The 21,358-nt window shown below is 56.9% G+C and overlaps 1 protein-coding gene across 2 annotated transcripts in view; it reads left to right on the forward strand.

Moving 5' to 3' along the window:
- The window catches only part of ASPG (asparaginase), a 35,137-nt gene that overhangs the window by 6,222 nt on the left and 7,557 nt on the right, over nt 1-21,358 (forward strand). For both annotated transcript variants that reach the window (XM_081049659.1, XM_081049658.1), the window contains exons 2-9: nt 9,985-10,093; nt 10,760-10,871; nt 12,525-12,650; nt 14,237-14,320; nt 14,695-14,821; nt 18,553-18,665; nt 20,635-20,817; nt 20,893-21,006. In XM_081049659.1, the coding sequence (XP_080905785.1) occupies nt 9,985-10,093; nt 10,760-10,871; nt 12,525-12,650; nt 14,237-14,320; nt 14,695-14,821; nt 18,553-18,665; nt 20,635-20,817; nt 20,893-21,006 (968 nt within the window). The remainder of the gene's footprint in view (nt 1-9,984; nt 10,094-10,759; nt 10,872-12,524; nt 12,651-14,236; nt 14,321-14,694; nt 14,822-18,552; nt 18,666-20,634; nt 20,818-20,892; nt 21,007-21,358) is intronic.

Below are 21,358 nucleotides of genomic sequence, written 5' to 3' on the forward strand. Positions count from 1 at the left end.
TGGAGAAAGTGCCTCTGGTGCAGGGGGAGTTGGGTGAGACAGGGGTCCCAGAGAGTCAGCAGGCAGAGCCCCTGAGCTCACCAGGCCAATCAGATTCAGATTTGACCGGAAGTGTAGGGGGGGGCTCAACACAGGAAAGGTGGCGCCCGCCTGCCGGCCGCCCGGGAGGAGGACCTTCTCACAGGGAAATGGTGACTGTCCCCCAACTCTTGCCTGAAGCCACACACCTCAGTCTGCCCTTCACATGTCTCCAATGTCACCATCCCTGCGCTGGAGCCCAAGGTGAGTGCCTGTGAGCAACTGAGTCTGTGCACAGCCGTTTAAGAGGACGCCTGGGTTTCCTGCCAGCTTCCGTCCCACCCTGATGGTTGGAATCCCTACTGTTTCTCACAGCCAGGTGTGTGGGGGCTCCTCTTCCTTTGTGGGGGCCTGGGGTCCCTCGCTTTCCCAGGAGGGACCTCCATGGCCGAGATATCCCTCTTGGTTCTCAGCTACGACATGGAGGCTTGGGGCCGGCCTGTTTCGCATCTCCGCGCCTCCCACCGGTGTCGACATGGCAAAGCTTCTGTTCAGCCAGACTTCAGATGGTTCTCCAGGTTGATTGTTCTATATTGTCACTTTGATGTGTTCAAGGGATGAGGCAAGCACCGTGTTTATCTGCATTGCCATCTTGGATCGCTCCTGTTTTTTTGTTTTGTTTTGTTTTTAACATGAGAAAATAACCCCATTTAATGCCCATATATGTATGGGAACCCTGCACACATGAAAGAGTCAGAGCTCTACATGCCAGAGCGGTAGTGACATAAAGGGAACATGGGTACATAGGACATCCTGAGTGAGGGACGAGGTCAGGGGTTTTGGGGGCTTCAAAGAGTCACTGCAGGATGGTGGCTAATGATCTCTTATTAAGGGCAAGGCCCCTAATTCAAGTTTTCTAGGTAGTTAAGGGAGGGGTGCAAGCTTCTCCAGAGCCCGCCGCTAAAGCTGCCTTTAGCTCGGAACAATCCCCGTACCACTGAGGCACATCTTGGGGTGATGTGGTCTGAACCCCCATTCCTTCCTTTGGGCTGGTCGATTGTTCCCTATCTCATTAAACTGGTCTCAGCCTTGGAAAAGTTCAGCTCAGTGGATGTCGTGCCCATTTCAGGAAGCAGCGATGCAGTGGCTCCCACAGGCGTTTCACAGGAGGTCTGTCTGTCGGGGAAGAAACACAGGGTTAATGACAGAGTGGAAGTGGCCGGGTTGGTTTCTTAGCGCTGACTGCTCGGCAGTCTCCTCAGAAGAGAAAGGCCGTGCAGACGGAGGACAGCAGAGTGCGCCTCACATGAAGGGAGGCCAGAGGCTGCAGCAGGAGTCAGGTCTGTCCTACTCTTTTCTCTCAGGGGCCTCCGACCTTTTTACTTCTTCATTAGCCCTTTTCAATAAATCTTTCAGTGAAGCTACTTGGAAATTTTGAAACTGTTGATGTAGGAAACATTCCAACTTGTAGAGAATTTTATGAGTTTATTTGAGCCAAAATGATGACAATTGCTGGGAAGTGGGATCTCAAGGGATTGAGAAAATGCTCCCGAGTATGGCAGTTTTGCAGCTTATTTTATACATTAGAATCAAAGGAGGAGACATAAGGGGGGTTACATGGATTCCGTGGGTGGTAGGTTAAGGGGGTGGGAGAAAGCAAAGCGGGGAAACCTCTGGGGTTCGATAAAAAGTAAAATGGAGAGACACACACTCCTTTACAGGGGTGGGTACAGGACAGACAACAATTAACACTTAAGCACGTGGAGATGGTATGAGAACAACAAAATAACAGTGAGGGGTCTGTGGTCTGGGCTCTGGTGGGAGGTTGTGCCCTGAGGGGTCTGGGGAAGGAGATTACTCTGACACTTCAAAGGTATGTTATCTTAGATGCAAAAAGACAACAGACAGGCTCACTTCAGGTAAAGAGTGACCTTTGTCAAGGAAGCTACAGGCCTAGGACGTGACTACCCACCATGACCCACCTTTAGTTAAGAATTTTGATGTTCAGACCATCCTGTGTGGTTACTTTCAGTCTCTGAGTCTGTAGGGCCTGCCCAGAGCTCATCAGGTTTAGTATGTGGCCCCTTTTTCTTCCACTGTTCCCCCTTTGGGTCATAATTCAATCTGAAGGATGCATTGGTTGGATGATGTGGTTTTCTGGGACTAGGAAGGCTCATTCTCTAAGAAGTCTTAGTGTCATCATTTGTCTTGCTGAACGTTGGACCATTGGGGGTGGGACAAGACTGTAACCTTGGATGGCAGTTGAGGCCGAATTTTTCTCCAAGGGAAAGGCAGGCACATGGGAGGCAGTCAGATCTATGCACCTTCATTAAGAAAAACACCACTCTATCATTTCTAAACTACAAGCTGTCATGATCCAAGTTTTGCCGTCTGTCTCACTTTTCTGTATTTTGTATCTAGTATAACATTTACTTATAGTTTGACGGTATACCATATACCTCTTCAGTTTTCACCATCTGACCATAAGATGGGTTCCTATTTACTGATTATTATTATTATATTAATATGGCCCATCTACTTCCCATTGGAAGCACTCAAGTGCCTTTTGTTATTAATCTGATTCCTGCTAGTTGTACAATTGGGAACTGTAACTTGCAGGTTTAATTGGGGTCAAGGCTGTAAGAACACAATGGTATAAATTACAATGACCATCTGAAAATTCCCAGAGGCCAGGAGGACAGTAAGATTTCATTAGTGGACTTCCTGGGCCCCAGCAGCCATTACTGAGGATTCCTGTAAAACATTCCTAGGAACAAGAAGGTGGTCAGGAAGCAAAACACAATCATGGGTGTCTTCATCCTGCAAAGAAAGTAGCAAAGTTGCTGGGTAAAGACTGTCACTTCAAGTTAAAGTAATGTTGGACACAGAAAGCAGGAGTGCTTCATAAGAAGCCAGTCGACTGACGGAATTGTTGAGTGTGATGAGAGTTCAGTAGAGAGTCAGCAGAATGAGGAACTTAAATAGAGGAGCGCCCATAACTATCTCTTCCGTTTGTACAATGTGGCTGTAGCACAGATGGCGGTCATGCAGGGAGGGGGCCCTTTGGCTATGAGTCTAACTGCTGACTATAACATCCTACAGGTCTGTGGTCATCTCTGCGTGTTTGAGTTAAAACTCCTAAGGCATTTCCTTTATTTTCATGTATAAAAGGAAGAAAGTTTATAATTAAGGTGTCCCAGGGCGGGAGCTTTAGGTCATACTTCCTCTAGAGTTTCTCTAACTTGTTTCCCTTGGGGTTCCATTGACTTGGATCAGGTCGATCTGATTTTAATAAGACATATTTTCTTTAATGAACAATTTGGAACCCACTTGTAAGAGTACCCAGTCAGACCCAGGAACCCTTGAAGCTGTTTGTTTTTGGAAGAGGAAAGGGTAAGATTCCTCTGAGGTTTTCAGGTCAATCAGTAGCCCATCTTCAGACATTAGATGACCAAGGTATTTTCCCTGGGGTAAACAGAATCAAAGCTTGTCCTTTGGGATCCTATGTCCCTTTATGGCTAGATGTTGTAATGGGTAAATTGTGTCCCTTTGGGAGTCTAATATATCCTAGAGCATAAAGGTAAATCATCCACATGTTGGATTAGAGTGGAATCTCTGGGAAATTCAACATTATTCAAATCAGCTTTTAGTATCTGAGAGAGATAGATGGGACTCTCTGTCTACCCCAGGGCATTACTATCCAAGTAAACTTGGATCTTTCCAGGTGAAAGTAAAGAGGTATTTCCTGTCTTTTTTTAAAAAAAAAAAACAAAAACACAGGAATGCTGAAAAAGGTACTACCTAAATCTATCACTGAAAAATAATGACAGTACACATAGGAATAGCTGATAGTAGGGTGTGTGGATTTGGAACCACAGGATTTGGAACCACAGGATATCTATAGCTCTGAAATCCTGTGCAAATCTCCATCCTTTCCCACTGGGATTCCTTACTGGGAGTACGGGAGAATTACAAGGGCTCCTGCATGGAATTATAAGCCCTCTTTTTAAGTAATCTTGTATAATGGGCTAATTCCAGCTAGTGTAACAGGTCTTAAAGGATATTGGTGACTATTAGGCAGAGGGAAATATTGTCAATGGTTATTTTGATAGGAGTGGCTGACTTAGTCTTGTCAGTATCTGTACTGGAAAAGGCCCAAAGCTGCATTGCAAATGTTCAGTCTCAAGATGAGTTTCTTCTTGTGAAGGGTCCTTTAAAATCATTGCGTTCCCAATTGGTTCAGTCCCTGATTCATTTCGTTCTAAATACGTTTCACCTTCTGGGAGAGGATATGTGGGTATCATGGGTTTCAGGAAAGTCTCGCCCTATCAGGTGAATTGGGGCAGATTTGACTAGTAAAAATACATGTTGGCCTGTAATGTCCCCTAGCTGGAAGGAAACAGGTCCTGATTTAAACCAGACATTGGTTGATTAGCCGTCCCTACCGTTTGTACAGAAGCTTTACTCCGAGGGAGAGGGCAACTGAGTTGGGTGGGGAGGGCTGAGAACAGACAAAGAAGCCCAGTACCTACGAGGGCCTCAGTCATTTCCCTCTTATGGTCATTTCACTTTCTCCTGAAGTATCGATAAGGAGATAGTCCTAGGAGCAGCCCTGGGCTTGCTTCTGATTCTTTTCTTTTCCTAAATCCCACTTCGGTTTTCTACAATCCTTAAGGTGGCCTGACTTTTTACAATAAATGCAGACTCCTATACAGGAGTTCCCAGCAAACCTTACTTAGTAATTCTGCTGCTTTGCGCTCAGAAACCAGTAGGTGTGTTAACTGGAATAGGTCAGGATAGCCAGCATCATATGTTCTAGCTGTTAAATTCCTCTGTGAACCCACCAGGGTGGTCAGGAAATCTTTACTTAGACCCCTTAATTCTGTCCTAGTGCAAGGAGAGATTACGGCTGGTTCTCCTCGTCCTGAGACTGGCCTTTCTCTACAGGGAGCTGCCAGGACTTGGTTTTGTTCCTAGTCTGTCCTGGTCTGGTTTTCTATTCTGAGTCTCCCCTCAGTCAGGAGGGAGCTGTGGTGGAGGAGGTGCAGGGAGAGAGAGAAGGGCGAGGAGGAAAGGACAGTAAGTCCAGACAACGGAGTAAAGGGTACAGCGGGCGGTTGGAGAAGAGGGAAAGTGGGGTGTTGGCCTGGAGCAGCTCCGGAAATCTTTAGTTCAGAGACAGCCCCTACAATGTTCTTCCTAACTTCCTGGAGAGAAGAACGTCTCTCTGGACTCCATTCCACAGGCTTCTGTTTGCCAGTTGAGGTGAGGCTTCCATCCGTTCCGTTTGATTTTAGAGCTGACCTTTTTCTTAGTAATTAGTTTAGGTGTCAAAAGAGCTCCATTTCGGCCATCTTCTGTGGATACCACTTCTAGTTCAATCTTCCTGTTCCTGTAAGTACGGGTACTTGCGAGTATAGGCTCCCTGCAAACTGTACATCTGCAGGAATATTGATGGGGGTTGGGACTTGTTGGCCTTGGAGGCATGATTTCCCATGTTAATTTTAGTTTCCTTTTGAGATCAGCAGATTATGAACCAACTTCTAGGGATATTGTGTGGTGGGTTGGAATGTGCTGCTTATGGGTTGAGCTCCAAGGGGCTATCACCTCCCGAGTGGCTCCAACCCTCTTCTCAGTTTCTCTCTCCCGCTGTCTAGTCCAACCAAGAGGGCTTTGGGCACTAGGGAACCAACCACGTCCCCAGACAAGTCAAATATTTAGCGACAGTTGTGTTGGGTTCCCTGTGGGGCTGTGCTTGTCTTGAGGGGTGGGTACCCCTGACACCTCCACAGAGATTCTTAGTCACCTAAGAATACCCAGTATTCGGGGTGGAGGGAGTAAATGCCCCTTGTCTTCAGAGCGGAACGAGTTCAGACTCTCATTTATCCAGCGAAAGCTTTTGTTCAGACTCGCAGTAAGCAATCCCAATTGAAAAGCCCAAATTAAAAACCAGCCACCCATTTGTTTTCCCTCGTTTCCCTGAGTTATCTCAACCTGTATCCTTAGCCTGGGTTATCTCAAACCTTAACCTTTAATGCCACCTCGAGGATTTTATTTTTTTATTTTTAGAACAGCTCCAATAAAGTCAGGGCCTCCTACTGTAAAACAAGGAGGCCCGAAATTCCAAGAAAAACTCACCCATCTTCACCCGATGTGAAGCGGGGAGCCGGTGGGGCACAAGGGCCCCCTGGACCTCAGCTCCGGGGCCAGGTCTGCAGGGTGGTCCTGGGGGCTTCTTTGGAGTCCTGCCAACTGCGCCAAGTAAATGGTGATGCAAGAAACACCCAACCTCTAGAGAATTTTATGAGTTTATTTGAGCCAAAGTGACGACAATTGCCAGGAAGTGGGATCTCAATGGACTGAGAAAATGCTCTGGAAAACGGCAGTTTTGTAGCTTATTTTATACATTAGAATCAAAAGAGGAGACATAAGGGGGAGATACATGGAATCTATGGGTGGTAGGTGAAGGGGGTGGGAGAAAGCAAAGTGGGGAGATCTCTGGGGTTGGATAAAAAAAAAAGGAGAGACACACACTCCTTTACACGGGTGGGTACAGGACAGACAACAATTAACACTTAAGCACGTGGAGATGGTGTGGGAACAACAAAATAACAGTGAGGGGTCTGTGGTCTGGGCTCTGGTGGGAGGTTGTGCCCTGAGGGGTCTGGGGAAGGAGATTCCTCTGACACTTCAAAAGTCTGTTATCTTAAATGCAAAAAGATAACAGACAGGCTCACTTCAGGTAAAGAGCGACCTTTGTCAAGGAAGCTACAGGCCTAGGACGTGACTACCCGCCATGACCTGCCTTTAGTTAGGAATTTTGGTGTTCAGACCATCCTGTGTGGTGACTTTCAGTCTCTGAGTCTGTAGGGCCTGCCAGGCTGGCCTCCCCAGAGTTCATCAGGTTTAGTATGTGGCCCCTTTTTCTTCCACAAAATCTTTTGTAATCTTCTGCCTGATGATGAAAATAGCTATCTCATTCTGCTGGCTCTATTTGGGAACCCGTACTTTCAAGTGCAATTTTTAAACGATTTTATCTAATGCAACATTCCTCACAGTTACTGTTTTAACTTTAGGCTATAGTCCCCAAGCCGAAGGCTTTAGCCCGTGTTCCTATCTTGCCATAGTTCGGAGCTTCCAACCTGACAGTTTCCAAGCCAAGCTCTGAGAACATAAACAGTTCTAGGTTGTCTTTCCATAAGGTTTTGCCATGTTTTTTCTTTCATTTTTCTTCATGAGTGCAATGTCCTAAGTTTTACACTATCTGAAGGCGAACAGGAAGGGGACTGAGTGGGTTTTGACTTTTGTTCTAATTTCTGTCCTACATCTTATTAAGGGAATTTAATGACTACCCATTATAACAATATGAAGCCTCTCTAAGAAAAAGTTCCTTTTCAACTTAGAAGTTTTTCCACTTAAAAGGGTCTATCATCAGGCCTTGGTGGTAGGGTTTACAGTGACTCAAACCAATTAACCTTTTATGGTTTAACCAAGGAAGCAAGAAAATAAAGCAAAGACTTTTGTTGCCAGCAGTAACCGGTAACGAAGGTAGAGATGACAAAGGTCCCTTATGAGCTGGGGTGCCTCATGACACATTCCCTTGGGAACTGGCACAGCCGGACAGGGGCACCCTGGGAACCCCAGTCTCTTCAACTGGCCACTAGGTGCACTCCTCTAAGTGCACCTTCCAGGTGGAGATACCAGAGAAAATATTCCCAGTGGTCACGAAGGCCAAGCTCTCAGGACATATAACAAGATGAGAGATAAGATGTCAGATAGAGAAAAGCAGAATTTCGAAGCCCAGGAGTCCTTATATGAAATAACTGAGTGTCTAGCCTACAAACTAGTTTTACATATATTTTCTTCTGCCATTTAAATTTAGAAGAGAGAAAAAGATTCTCACTGTTTTGCTCCCACTGGATCCCGCAGACAGAGGTTGGGTAGGGGCGGGGTGCTGACCTGGAAGAATCCTGACCTTAGGCCGCAGGCGTCAGACACCCCAGGACCTCCTTGTCTTCGGCAACCTTGAGGGGAAGCAGGCTTCCAGCCAGTGCATTTATCCTGCTCACAGCGCCAGTGCCAGCTGTGATAGGACCAAGCTGTCCTGTACCCTCAAGGTTCTTCTGGCTGGTCTAATAATCCAACAGACATGAGACAGGTTAGCAAGAGGAAATAAGCCAGTTTAATACGTACACATGTATAGGACCCCGGTACACAGAGATGCGCCACTCCTCACAATTCTGCGTAGCTGTTCCTGCTCTCTGGGGGCCAGCTTTCCTGTTCTCCTCCAATGACAGCGCGCTGGCAGCATTTTGCGCAGAGAATAGGACAGAAAGAGAGCTCGGCCCACACACTCCCCAGTGGGGACACCAGGTCCTGGTCATGAAGGGACCTCCCACCCTGCCCCTTCCTGCTACACTGGCAGCGCTGCCCCACCATTGGCCAGCAGTAACCTAGCTATGGGTGGAGGGGACCATGCATGTCGTGAGCTTGTCCCATGAACCGAAATCTGTATTCCCAGATTTCCACAGACACCTCAGGGCCTTCCCCCAGGAGGGGAGCTGGAGTAGAAAGTGGCCGTGTGAGGGTCCTGGTGCTGCCGTAACAAATGACCACAGACGAGATGGTCTACAGCAACAGAAACGTCTCCTGTCACTGTGCTGGAGGCAGAGAAGTCTGACCCTCGTCCTTTGGCTTGTGGCCGCATCCCTGGAGCCTTCCAGGCCAGCATCTGCGTGTCTCTCTCTACTGCTCTTCTGTGTCCTCCTCTGTGTGTCTCACCTGCTCTGTCTCCCTCTTCCAAGGGAGCTGGTCACGGCATTCAGGGCCACTGTAATCTAGGGTCATCTCCCCATCTCAAGACCCTTAATTTACCTTTGCATTCAGGTCACACAGGCCCTGGGGATCAGAACGTGGACAGCTTTGGGGGCCTTTTTTTGGCCTGCCGCAGATGGGGAAACTGAGCCACCGGTGCCGGCTGGCTGGGTGGGTGGCTCTGAGCCTTCCTCCATGCCCAGGGTGTGAAGTTGGGTCCTGGAAGCCAGCAGGGCCGATGAGTCCAGACATTTGTGGAGGCAGACGCGTGTGCTGGTCATGCTTCGAGCGTCTTGGGGTGGTGGCCAGTCTGGCATTCACACATGGATGGCCCCTTCAGCGTGGTTTCCTTACAGAGCGACAAGCAGCCAACCTCATGGCTCACTCCTGCAGCCAACATGATAGGGGAATGGGGGGCTTTGTGCAGACAGGGTGGGTGGAGGAGGGGTAGTTGTTCTACCCTCGGGTCTCGCTGTTTGGTTGGAGAGCCGGCGTCATGTCCACAAACATCCTTGGGGCCAATGGGGTTGTGCTGGCCTGGGGACTGGCAGGGCGCTTGGCACTGGGGCCTGGCATTTAGCAGGTGGACACAGGGGCATGTGACCCTCGGACATTGTGCGAAGTCAGGGGAAGTCTTCAGTTCGCTAAGTTTGTGCTTATGCAGCCACAGGAAACTGATACACCCAGTGGAGGGCGAGCGTGGGAAGTAGACCGCTGCCAGGAGCTGCAGGGCGGGCAGAAGCAGGCACGTGGGGGCAGAAGGGGCATTTGGGGCTGGCTGCAGAGGGCCTGGGGCTGCGGGCTGCGAGGTGGCGGCCTGAGCTTGGATGCTGACCCTCAGGAAAGGAGCCTGTCGGGGGGAGACTCCAGCCCCTGGAGAGATGGACTCGCAGGAAGGACTGAGGGTGGGGGGTCCCTCAGGGGTGAGGCAAGTGGGCTTCGGGCTCCTTAAAGGGGAGATGTGAGCCAGCTCACAGGCACTTGGAGCGTGAGGATGCGACCTGCCATTGCAGACGGAGCAAGGGGACCCTGCCAGAGCCTGCCCCCAGCTTGGGCGGAAAATGACCCAGCGAGGGGGCAGGGCCCGGCAGCTGGGGGAGCTGGCACTGGCTACTAGCCCACGACTTCCCACACCCCCGTCTCTGCCTGCAGTGCTCGTCCCCGGGAGGGACCTGGCTGACGTCTTGAGGACACTGCCCATGTTCCACGACAAGGAGTACGCCCAGGCCTGTAGCCTCCCTGAGGACATGCTCGTGCTGCCGTGAGTGTGGGCTCCTCTGGGGTCCCAGGGGAGGGGTATCCTGAGACTGATGGCGCAGGCTGCTCCGTGTGGGCGGCAGGCTGTGCTTCCCCAGGGCTTCTGTGGTGAACCCTTTGCAGGGGGCCGCCACTAATGTCCTCTTGTACGTTCACGGCTTTAGAACAGACCCACAGCCCCCTTTCACGTGAGCCTCAAACCCCTACCAGCTTGGGGGGTGGGGGCTGGCCCCAGGTGGCCCCTTCCCTCCACAGCGTGAAGGTCCCTTGTTAGTCGGCTCGCCCAGGCTGCTCAGTGCCCTTCATGACTGTCAGGCTGAGTGAGGACTCGCCCTCCTGGTCACTGGCCTCCCTGCTGCCAGCCATCCTCCTCCCAGGGCTGAGCCCAGCCTCCTTCCCAGAGCCGGAGGTGGAAAGGGGACGCTGCTCCCTGGGGAGCAGCCCTTCCTGGCAGGTCCTTGGCCCCTCCCCGCGACCATGGTCCCTGTTCCTGGGGTCTCCCTGTGGAAGGGAAGCCAGGCCCTGTACTCAGGATGCGGAGAGCTTGTGGCTGTGTAGGGCTCCGGGGCACTAGGCCCCGGGTGCAGGGGCCACGCAGGGCAGAGAAAGCAGAGCAGGCCAAAGGAGGAGGGGGGCACAGTAGTGGGAGCTGCCCTTCTGTCTCCCTCAGGCCTGCCCGTCCTGACCAGAGGGTCCTCTACACAGTGCTGGAGTGCCAGCCCCTCTTCGACTCCAGTGACATGACCATCACCGAGTGGGTTCAGATTGCCCAGATCATCGAGGTAGCTGGGGGTTGTGGGCGGGGCTTAGAGTGTGGGCGGGGCTGTGGATACTGGGTGGGGCTATGAAGGTGGGTGGGGCAGGGCCAGCACCTTGGAAGCACTCTGGGGCCAGGGGTGGGGTCAGCCTGCCTGGCCTGAGCGGACTGGCAGCTTCAGGAAAGTGCTCTGAGGTACTTTCCCTGTGAGTGGAGGGTGGGCAGCGCGGGCCCCCTCCTTTCCTGGGTGAGGAAATAGCGCAGACATCCATCCTGGTTTATGCGTACAATTGGTTCATCCTAATTGGTACCCTAGGCCGGGATGTGTGATAGTTCACCGAAGACTGACAAACTCCACACCTGGCTCGTTCCCTCTGTCCACCCCACAACCTGGGGCTGAGGTCTTAGTGGAATTAGGACCCATGAAACGGTGCAGAACGCTGCGAGGGGTTGTCGTGGCTTACAGCATCAAGTATGCACGCCTTACCTGCACGGCCAGAGTGCCCTTCACCAGCTTTCCCCTCTGTTCTCCCCACCCCACTGTCGCCAGCGCCTGATCCTGCATGATTCTGGCTCCCGGGTTGGGGGCCTTGGCAGCCGAGGGGATGGGTCCCGGCCACATGCTTGTCTCCTGCCTGGGGGAGAACAGCTTTCTGGGCCTCGTCTCCTCTCACTGTGAGCATCTGGGACAGTGTGTGACCCGGGGCTGGCCCTCATGTTCCTAAGTGGGGCCACCAGCTGCCAGTGGGCATGTCTGGGGCAGTCTCCCTGGTGTGCGCTCTGCAGTTCCCGCTGTGCCCGGTGGCCTGGGAGCCCGGTGGCCCTAACTGCCGCCGAGCCCCATGTGGCCAGCAGAGGGTGCCCCAGCCCACCGCACGGCTCAGCTCTGCAGTTAGTTCCTGGCCAGCTGGGCTTGGGCTTTCAATGGGCCACCAGGAATGGTTCCCTCAGGATGGCCCCCTCAGGAGGGCCTAGACCCCTTGGCTCCCACAACTGTGCCCCTCACAACCACTCTGAGGCCCAGTCTTGGCTGCCCCACGGAAGGTGGTGGCTGGAGGACATCCCTGCCTAGCCACCCTCACTCCTGGAAGGATCCTTCCCCAGCTCGCCCGTCTGCCTGCTGCCTGCCTGCTGGGTCCAGTTCCAGGCAGCCTCCCAGGTCTCCTGCCAGCTCCCGGCTCCCGCTTTGCCCCCTGCCCTTGCTGGGTCCATGCCCAGCCCTCCTACTGGACCTGAGGCTGGTGACTCACTCAGCCTTTGGCTCCTGCAGCTCTGGGGGCAGCGGTCACTCAGCAAGGGGCTCTCTGGAGCACTGAACTGAGTTCTGGCTGGTCCCCCAGAGACCAGTGTTCTCGAGAGCCCTGACTGGGCATCACCCGGGGTAGACACTACACGGAAGTCTGGAGGGGGACCTGCCTGTCCTCAGACCAATGTCTTCTCCTGTACCGAGGGGTATTGGGAGAGGGATTAGGGAAGGAGGCCATCCTGGGGTGGGGAGAGCCTGGGGCTGGGACTCCAGGCAGCGGCTGGTTTCCAGAGAGGACCCTCAGTGGCCAGGTCCCACTGGCACCCTACCCCGTCCCTCCTGCCGCGTCTGGGGCCCCTTCCTGCTGGTGGAGGGGACCAGGTGCCTGTGCCCAGGAGGGGCCAGCCTGCTGAGCATGCCCCCTCCCCACAGAGGCACTATGAGCAGTACCACGGCTTTGTGGTCATCCATGGAACCGACACCATGGCCTTTGCCGCCTCCGTGCTCTCCTTTGTGCTGGAAAACCTGCAGAAAACTGTCGTCCTTACTGGTGCTCAGGTAACATCCCAGGCTGACCTTCGTGAGGCCACAGGGCCAGTCAGCTCTGCTGGGGAGCCAGCTGGAACCCCGGCTTCTTATTCAGTCCTGCAGGTCCCACAGCGGGTCCTCCTCTGCCTGTGCCATCTGACCAGTGCTGGTCAGCACCCTGGGCCCTGCCCAGTGCCAGCCCTGCCATCCTGGGGGGAAGGGCCCACACCCTGCTGTCGGCCTTGTCGAGCTGCCCTGCCTTTGTCCCTCTCGTCATTCTTCCCACTGCGGTGCTGATGCCATCCTCAGGCACATGCCACCCCCTCCTCTCTCACCGGGACCCAGCACAATCCCCAAAGCCAAAGCTGGTGGAATGTTCTAGAAAACTGCTGGATTTGTGGGGAGGCGGCAGGGGAAGTCTGGATCCTCATCAGCACCTGCAGCAGAAGCTGATCGGGGTCCCCATTGCCTGTGGTGGCATTGCAGGATCAGTGGCCATTGGGGCCAGCCCTACACGAATCTCTTAGGGTCCTTTCCCAAGGGCAGAAATTGAGGCCTTCTCATGGGTAGCCAGAGCTGTGTCCCTTTGACAGGTTCCCGGGAAGTCCTCTCGCCAGGCCTGCCAGGTGCTGACCCAGCCGCCTGCCCTACTCTGTGTCCCTGGTCCCCCAGCGGGCGTCACAGTGTGTCAGCCCACTCTGGGAAGCTCAGGGCGTCACCGCACACGCCCCTTAGCTGCTGCACACCTCCCCCTCGAAGCTCACATGAGAGGGATGGGCCTAGGCTCACCCTGGCTCTTCCCAGACCCAAGTCTCTCGGGGGGATGCAGGGTAGGTTTACGGGCCCTGCAGCCCAGAAAGGATCACATGGGTGTTGCAGCCCGTTGGCCCTTATGAAACATCCTTCCTGTTATACCCAAGGGGCACCTGAGGCTCAGAGGCCCAGGGCTGCTCACCCACAGCCACACACCTCAGGAGGATCAGAGCTTGGCGGGGTCCCAGGCCCGTGGCCCCCAGGCCCGGGCTCTGTCCCTCTGGAGGTCCTGGTCAATGTCTGCCCTCCGACAGTGCCCAGCCATCCCCTCCTGTGTCCTACGGAGGCACATCCGCAGTAGCCCAGCCCCTCTTCAGCCTCCTGGGCAGGGGAGCGGGGCTGGCCCTAGTTAGCATCACCCCTGGAGCCCTGGTAGACACAGGAGCAGGTCTGTGACTGAGGCTCGAAACCCCATGTGAGCTTTCTTTCCATTGCAGCCCACCCCCTGCCGACCCTTGGCCACCCTCTTCCTGGCCCATGATTTGACTGGGGCAGTGAGGGAGCGAGGCCGATGTGCCCTTAGGGCCAGGGAGCGAGGCTGGGCAGTGGGATGGTCCCCGGTTGGGAGGCCCGTCGTGCGCTCCTCCCAGTGTGGGGACTGGATGACCGCTGGCTACCAGCAGTGGGCTCTGGCTCTGCAGGGGGAGCAGGCTGGTATCGTCAGCAAGAGCAGCTGCCCCAGTGCCCGTCCCTGCAGACCCCCTTTCCCACCAGCCCCAGCCTGCCCTGGCCCTTCTTTATCACAGACCCCCACTGGGAGCTCCTGGGCTGGGCCTCAGCCACTCTCCGTGGCCTCTCCCTAGGTTCCCATCCACGCCCTGTGGAATGATGGTCGCGAGAACCTGCTAGGGGCCCTGCTCATGGCCGGCCAGTACGTGATCCCTGAGGTATCACCCTCCTCCCCGGCGTGGTGGGTGGGGGCTCGGCTGCGTGGGTCCAGGGTCCAAAGGTGGGTGCCTGTGTGCTCCTCAGGCCCTCAGGTGGGACACGCAGGTGAGGGGTTGGGTAGGGTTTTAAAGATCCATCCTTCATTTTACAAGTGAAATGCACAATCGTAGAAAATAATTGGAAAACAGAGAAAGCAGGAGTCACCCACATTTCACTCTCCAGAGACGTCGCTGTTAGTATGCGGTGCGTCTCCCTCCAGGTTACTGTATTTACATTATGTGTGTGGAACTTTCCGTAGGACAGATTGTCACCAGGGAGGGGCCTGCCTGGACATTCAGGTCGGTCTCACGGCCGCCGTCCCTCCCCCCTGCAGGTCTGTCTGTTCTTCCAGAATCAGCTGTTTCGGGGCACCCGGGTGACCAAGGTGGACACGCGCAGGTTCGCGGCCTTCTGCTCCCCCAACCTGCCGCCTCTGGCCGTCATGGGCACTGACGTCATAAGTAAGCTGTGTGAGCCCGGCCAGCAGTGAGGGTCCCTGCCGGGTCCCTGCAAGGAGCTGCGTGGGGAGACTGTGGGGCTGGGGCACTCGCGGGCCTGGAGAGCACAGCCTTGGCTCTGCCCTGGGCCGGGGATGCCAGGTGGCCGCGGGGGGGACAGAGGGCAGCGTGGCCGCAGGGATGGGAGGCGCCAGCAGGTGGCCCCAGCTAGGAGCCAGGGGTCCACCAGGAGGAGCTGGTTTGGGGGGTCTGCTCCACAGCTGTCCCCTCTGGCCACGTGGTCCTGAGTGCAGGAGTCCCTCTGGGTGACTGCCTGTGGCTCTGCCACACCTGTTGGTCCCCCAGTGATGTGGTTCTAGCAGTGCACCCTTGTCCCTGGGACTTCCAGGGCATCTCTCTGTCCCCTGCCCAGCACCCCCTGTGTCCAGCAGGTCATGTGTCCTGAGACCCCCTGGGGAGCACCCCCTCTTGCCCTGGGTGTGGGAAGCCTCAGACCTTGTCGGCAAGGCTGCTGGGCCTTGAGCTCAGGCATCCTCTGACCCAGGGCCACCCTCATGGCCCGTGGGGACTCACTCCCAGGCCCTCCTGTGCTGTCTCCTGGCCCCTCCCAGCCCCACGCCTCTGGGTCTGAGGTGGGCATGGCCAGCCCCTCCGCCTCCCACCCAACTCCTTGGAAGTCCCCCCCCCCCATGAGTGACACATCCTCATGTTCCTGTGACGTGTGGATTCTCTTCAGTGGCCTAGCTGTCCTCCCCACCCCGGATGTAAAGGGCAGCCCCAGGCATGGCCTGTGTGTCTTCCTGACTGAGCTGGGGTCGCTGCAGCCCCTATCCCCATCCCCTGGCTGTGGGACCCTGTCCCAGGGACACTTCCAGGGTGGGGGAGCGCCAGACCTGGCAGAGCCGGCCTTCCTGTGGGGGGAGTTTTGGGCCTAGAAGCCTTGCTCGGGGAGGGGCTGCTTCTGGGGGACCCACAGGACCCAGGAGGCTCTTGTGGACTGCCTGACTGCAGCGGCCGGCCCTCTAGATGATGGGGGTGGCTTCTTGTTCATCTGGCTTCTGTCTGGCCAAGATGGGACCTGTGGGGTCTAGAGAGGCAGTCCTGGGAGGCCGGTGCAGGAAGAGCCCCTGGGGGGTGGGCTGGTCATGTGACCCCGAAAGCCCCCAGAGCCTTCCCATCCCAGGTCAGGACACACAGCTGTGGGATCAGGCATGGTGATGGGCAGGTGATGGGTGGACCCTGCTGGCTGCTCAGGTCCCTGTGCCAGGCGGTTGTGGGGCTGAGGTGGCCAGGGCAGAAGGAGACCCCAGGGTGAGAAAACCAGGTGGAGAGGGGCAGGGCCACACAGGGGAGCAGCCTGGCTCTGAGCCCTGACTCCTATTCCAGGGTCCTGACCCTGCGTCTCCCTACCCCAGAGTGCCTTCCTGGGCACTGAAGGATCAGACCACCTTAGTGCACGCGCAGGGCTCTGGGGGCTGGGCAGCATCCACTTGTTCACCAAGGGTCAGAGCAGTCCAGAAGGCTTCTGGAAGGAGGTGGCACATGTGCTGGAGCTGGCAGAGGACCTGGCTCTCCTGCCCGTGCTAGGGGGTGGCGCCTAGCTCCCCTGTCCCACATGGGCCACCCCAAGCCACCTGAGGAAGGAGTGGGCAGCCCCCCGCCCCGGGGACTGAGTCATGCCGTATCTGGAACCAGCCCCCTGGCAGTTGCCGAGGAGCTCACTGGTTCCCAGCGCCTCTGCCTGTGCCACTCCAAGCCCGGGCAGGCCATGGGGCACAGGGACGCCCACACAGGCCAGGCCCGGCAGCTTGGTGGGTGCAGGCTGAGGCTGCCCCGAGGGAAGAGGCCTCCCTGGGCCCCCAGGCCCCTGCTAGCCCCATTGTTTCCTGCTGGCCGGGGAGGAGGGCCGTGTGGGTGTGTGAGAACCTGCACCAGCCAGTTCTGGCACCTGAGGTTGGGAAACATCAAGCTCTACCCAGGGTGTGGCTGGCAGGCCCTGGAGAGGGGCTGGGGGGCTGAGGGATGCCTGGGCCAGCAGGGTATAAGCAGGGCAGCTGGTGGGTGACACCAGCCCCTGGAGCTGGGACGGCATCCCTCCGGTCCCCTGTCAGGGGCTTCCCTCGGAGACGCTGTTGCAGACAGGGGCTTGGGGCTCAGAAGGCAGCGTGAGCTGTGGGAGGAGGGTGTGGTGGTGGTGCTGGGGGCCCGGCCCTGCTGGCCCTGCCCCCCAAGTGGCCGAGGCAGTGCGGTCCACACTGGGCCTGCAGGACTCTGTGCCTTCTGTGCGGGAGCCCTGGCCTCATGCTGCTCCCCTGGCCCCTCTGGTCGGGGGACAGCCGGCCCCTGGCTTCCACAGGCCCAGGCAGAAGACTTGGGTTCCACAGGCTCTTGGGGATGGGCCAGCCGCTGGGGGCACAGGCCCTCTTTGTCTCTGTGCACCCCTCTGCAGCCGTAACTCCTGGGCAGCGGCAGCACCCACACCCGTCACTGTCTTATCTGCTTGCCCATCTGGGGCACAGGGCCCTAAGTCAAAGGACGCCTGACTGAAGCCACAGCTGGTGGGTGGGGGAGGTCTCAGGGCCTCGCTACGTCCTCCCCAACCCCAGCCCCCAGAGCCCCTGCGTCTCCTACCCACTCCCTCTAACTCCTGGGAGAGGGCAGCATGTATCTGGAATGTTCTTCTGTTTATTATCACGTGTGAACTGCTCTGGCAGATATAGCCAGGGACACAGGCCTGCAGCTCCCTTGGAGCCCCCTCCCCTCCTGGCTCTGCGCCTGACTCTCTGGTCAACCTCAGGCACCACCGTTTCCCTGGGATGCACTGGGTCTCCATGGTGCCTGTGCCTCGGGCAGGCTCTAATGGTGCTCAGTGCCAGGGCCATTGATGCCCACTTCTGCCCGTCCAGGCTGCCTGTGTGGCTGAGGGGTTGAGAGGGGCCCGGTGCTGGGCGCTGGGCTCCCGAGACTCACAAGGCCGGACATGCTGCCCAGCTCCACCCTTGCACCACCCAGGGCTCAGTCCTGGCAGGGCCGCAGCCTTCAGACCATGGAGAGACTGACCCTCTGGGGAACTCCTCTGCATGGAGGCTCAAGGGCACTGACCCCGAGTATATGGCCCTCTCCATTTTCCACAGGGCTGGGACCCACCATTACCCTCCCTGTCGTGGGGAGTGGGATGGGCACACGTTAGGCCTCTGAGACCTTGGGCTAAATCAGATGGAGGCTTTCTTTCCCCAGAGATGAGGGGTCCAGTAGATTCGTTCATTCATTCATTCATTCATTCATTCATTCATTCATTCATTCATTCATTCATTGGCTCACTGAGCTGTGGGCACGATAGGCGCCCAGTAAGGGGCAGGTGAGGCTGGCTGTTCTGAGAATGCCACCCCGACTTCTCTTTCGATCCTACAGCTGTGCCGCATCTGTTGTGCTTCCTAGCCTTTGCACATGCTGTTGCCTTGGCTGAATGCCTTTCTTCCAGCACCAACGTGCAGCCTGTGGGCTCAGGCAGGCCTCTGTCCTTGCGGGGCCCTCCTTGCCCCCAAGCCCGGTGCCCAGCCATGGAGTCCTTCACAGGCCAGAGCATGAGTGAGCCCAGGGTGTGCCAGGCGAAGGCACAGGGCTCTGAAAACGCCAGAGGGAGGCCGGGCAGCACAGAGGGGGCTGGAGGAGCTGGGTTGGGCTCTTGGTTGGCAGGTGGCCTGCAGGGCCCCACGGTCTGTCTATCCTCACAGTCAACCGGGAGCTGGTGCGGAAAGTCCGAGGGAAGTTGCGGCTGGTGGTACACAGGACCATGGAGCAAGACGTGGGCCTGCTGCGTCTCTACCCCGGGATCCCCGCCACCCTGGTAGGGACCCGCCCTGGCCCAGCCCACCCAGCACACCCCCAGGGCTCCAGGGCCTTCACCACTTTCCCATTCTGTCACACCAGGCACACGGAGAGTGACAGTCCCGTAGATAGCGCTCCTAATCCCGGACCCAGCTCACGTCACAGGGACCTGCATGCCCCTTCCCTGCCTCCTCGGCTGAAGCTTCAGGGCCCAGGTTCATCTTTTCTGTGATATGGGCTTGTCCTTTTGACGCCCCTGGACTCATGGCCCCTGGTCTGGTGATTCCTCTGGGGACAATGGGGCGTGGACACAGGACCCTGCTGCTCTCTGCACTGACCGGCAGCCACCCACTGTCCCTGGGCGGCCACAGCACCTGCCTCTGTGCTGCCTTATGAGCTGGGCTCAGCTGCCATGAGGTCTATGGCATAGAGGGTCTCGGAGCTAAAAGATCCTCTGGGCATTGCAGGTGTGAGTACAGGGACGTCGGCAGTGGACCCGAAGGCGCTGTGGCTGTAGGCAGGCTGTGACTGTCCAGGCACTGTGACCCTCTTCTGTCTGGACAGAGGTGGCTTCATGGTGTGTCCCCACACACTGGTGGCCCGGCAGAGCACCAGGAGTCCCAGCCTCCAGGACTCGGCACCGGGCCACTGCCAACCTCCAGCGGCAGTCCGTGAACCAGTCCCCAGCCCTCTCATGGGGCACTGGGGGCAGATGGCGCAGTCTGTTCACCGTGTACCCTGTGCCCGTCTTGGGGCCCAGCCCAGGACGAGTGAAGCGTGGTGTTTGGGGAATGAATGCAGCGTGGCCATGCCCTGTGGAAGGCTGGGTGGGGAAGGGCAGGGGGCATCGCTCAAGCGGCAGGCACTGCCTGCGGGGCCTGGACCAGGGGTCGTCCTGACACTGTTCCTGGGAGCAGGGTGGGGCCACATGCCCCCAGGAGGCCTGTCCGCCTGCAGATGGAGGCAAAGGCCCAGGCGTATGTGTCCCCTACCATCTGGCATCGCTCACTTTGAGGTTCAGGTCACTTGCAGCCTGAGGTCCATGATGGCCTCTGCTCTCCCAAAAGCAGAGACCCTCAGAATAGGAGGTGGGTCCTTGGGGCACTGAAGCCGGGCTCCGTGGCCTCGCTGAGTCACAGCAGCTCACAGGCCAGAGACACAGTGGGGCTGGCCTTGCAGACAGGGTCCTCGCAGGAGCTGACACTGGTGGCAGGCTGGCTGCACCACCGGGCACGCCCTGGCCTGTGAGGCGGGTCTGACGTTTATCGTAGCCAGAAGTCAGCGCTCGAGGCTGCCATGTGGAGTAGGACTGAGCTGCACAGGGTCTTTTAGGGAAAACCATGCTTGTCTGTGAAGTCACGGCCTGGTTACTCAGGAGATTTCTAGAACACGCTGTAGCCTGGAAAACGAAGGGCCACAGAGCTGGCTCCACAGCCCTGCCCCCCTGACATCCTATACCCTCACAGAGCCGGCCAAGGCTGAGCTGGGGACAGGTCTCCTGTGCGAGGTGGACCCCAGGCCCGTCCTGTCTTCTGAGTGGAGACTTCCAGTCTCCAGGGATGTGGGTGGGCCAGCACCCTGGCTTGTGGCAGTAACAGGAGCCCTGCATTTATGTTTAGCTGCAAGACCCTTTCCCAAATACCAGCTGTTAGGAGCACCGTGCCGTGTGCCAGCCGGGCATATGGATGGGCCGGGCTGGGAAGTATGGTGGGGCCGCCGGGCAGGGGTGGGGCCTTTCTGCTCCTCTCCAGCCACTCCCCACGACCTCCTCTGATGGGTTTCCACCGTGTTCTGGTTCTCTCCACACCAGACACGGTCTTACATGCTTAAGAGGGACAAGGATTCCCCCTGGGAGCACCGGGAGGGGAGCAGCCTCTTATGGCTCTCCACGTGGCCCGCTTGGAGTGCGGTGGGCGGCCCTGCTGCTTCTGTCGGTCCGGCACTGCATCAGGAAGCAGAGGCCCTCACCACGCTCCCCGGCCCCGCAGGTCCGGGCCTTCCTGCAGCCCCCGCTGAAGGGTGTGGTCATGGAGACCTTCGGCTCAGGGAACGGGCCCACCAAGCCTGACCTGCTGTGGGAGCTGCGGGCAGCGGCTGAACGTGGCCTCATCATCCTGAACTGCACACACTGCCTGCAGGGCACCGTGACCTCAGACTACGCTACTGGCATGGTAGGGGTGGGGGGTGGAGGCTGCAGAGGGAGGGCACCCCGCACCCCATTTCCCACCCATGTCCCTTCCCCACAGGCCACGGTTGGAGCTGGCATCGTCTCAGGCTTTGACATGACATCCGAGGCCGCCCTGGCCAAGCTGTCCTACGTGCTGGGCCAGCCCAGACTGAGCCTGCAGAGCAGGAAGGAGGTGCGTGCCCTTCGGGCTGTGGGCACGGTCTTGGAACATGTGCCAGTAGGATCCTGCGGGTGTGCGGGGGGGTGACGCGGGCAGACAGGGGGCCCAGTCCAGGGGTGTGTGCCTAGGTTTGAAAAGGAGGCCAGGCTCTAGGGGTCTCCATGATGCAAAGGGCCAGTTCTGGGGCCTGCCCGCCCCCCCCCCTCTGCCTTTGCTGACCCCAAGCCCAGGCCCAGTTTGTCCTTATACCTTGTCGGGGGGTGTCAGGTCTGGCACATGGTTAGGGTCCCCAAACTGCTTCCAGATAGCTCCTCTTCCTCACCCTTCTCAGGCAGGCCTCAGACACAGCCAGTGCCAGTGCCTC

This window comes from Rhinolophus hipposideros, assembly GCF_964194185.1.
Source record: "Rhinolophus hipposideros genome assembly, chromosome: 5".
Classification (NCBI taxonomy): Eukaryota; Metazoa; Chordata; class Mammalia; order Chiroptera; family Rhinolophidae; genus Rhinolophus; species Rhinolophus hipposideros.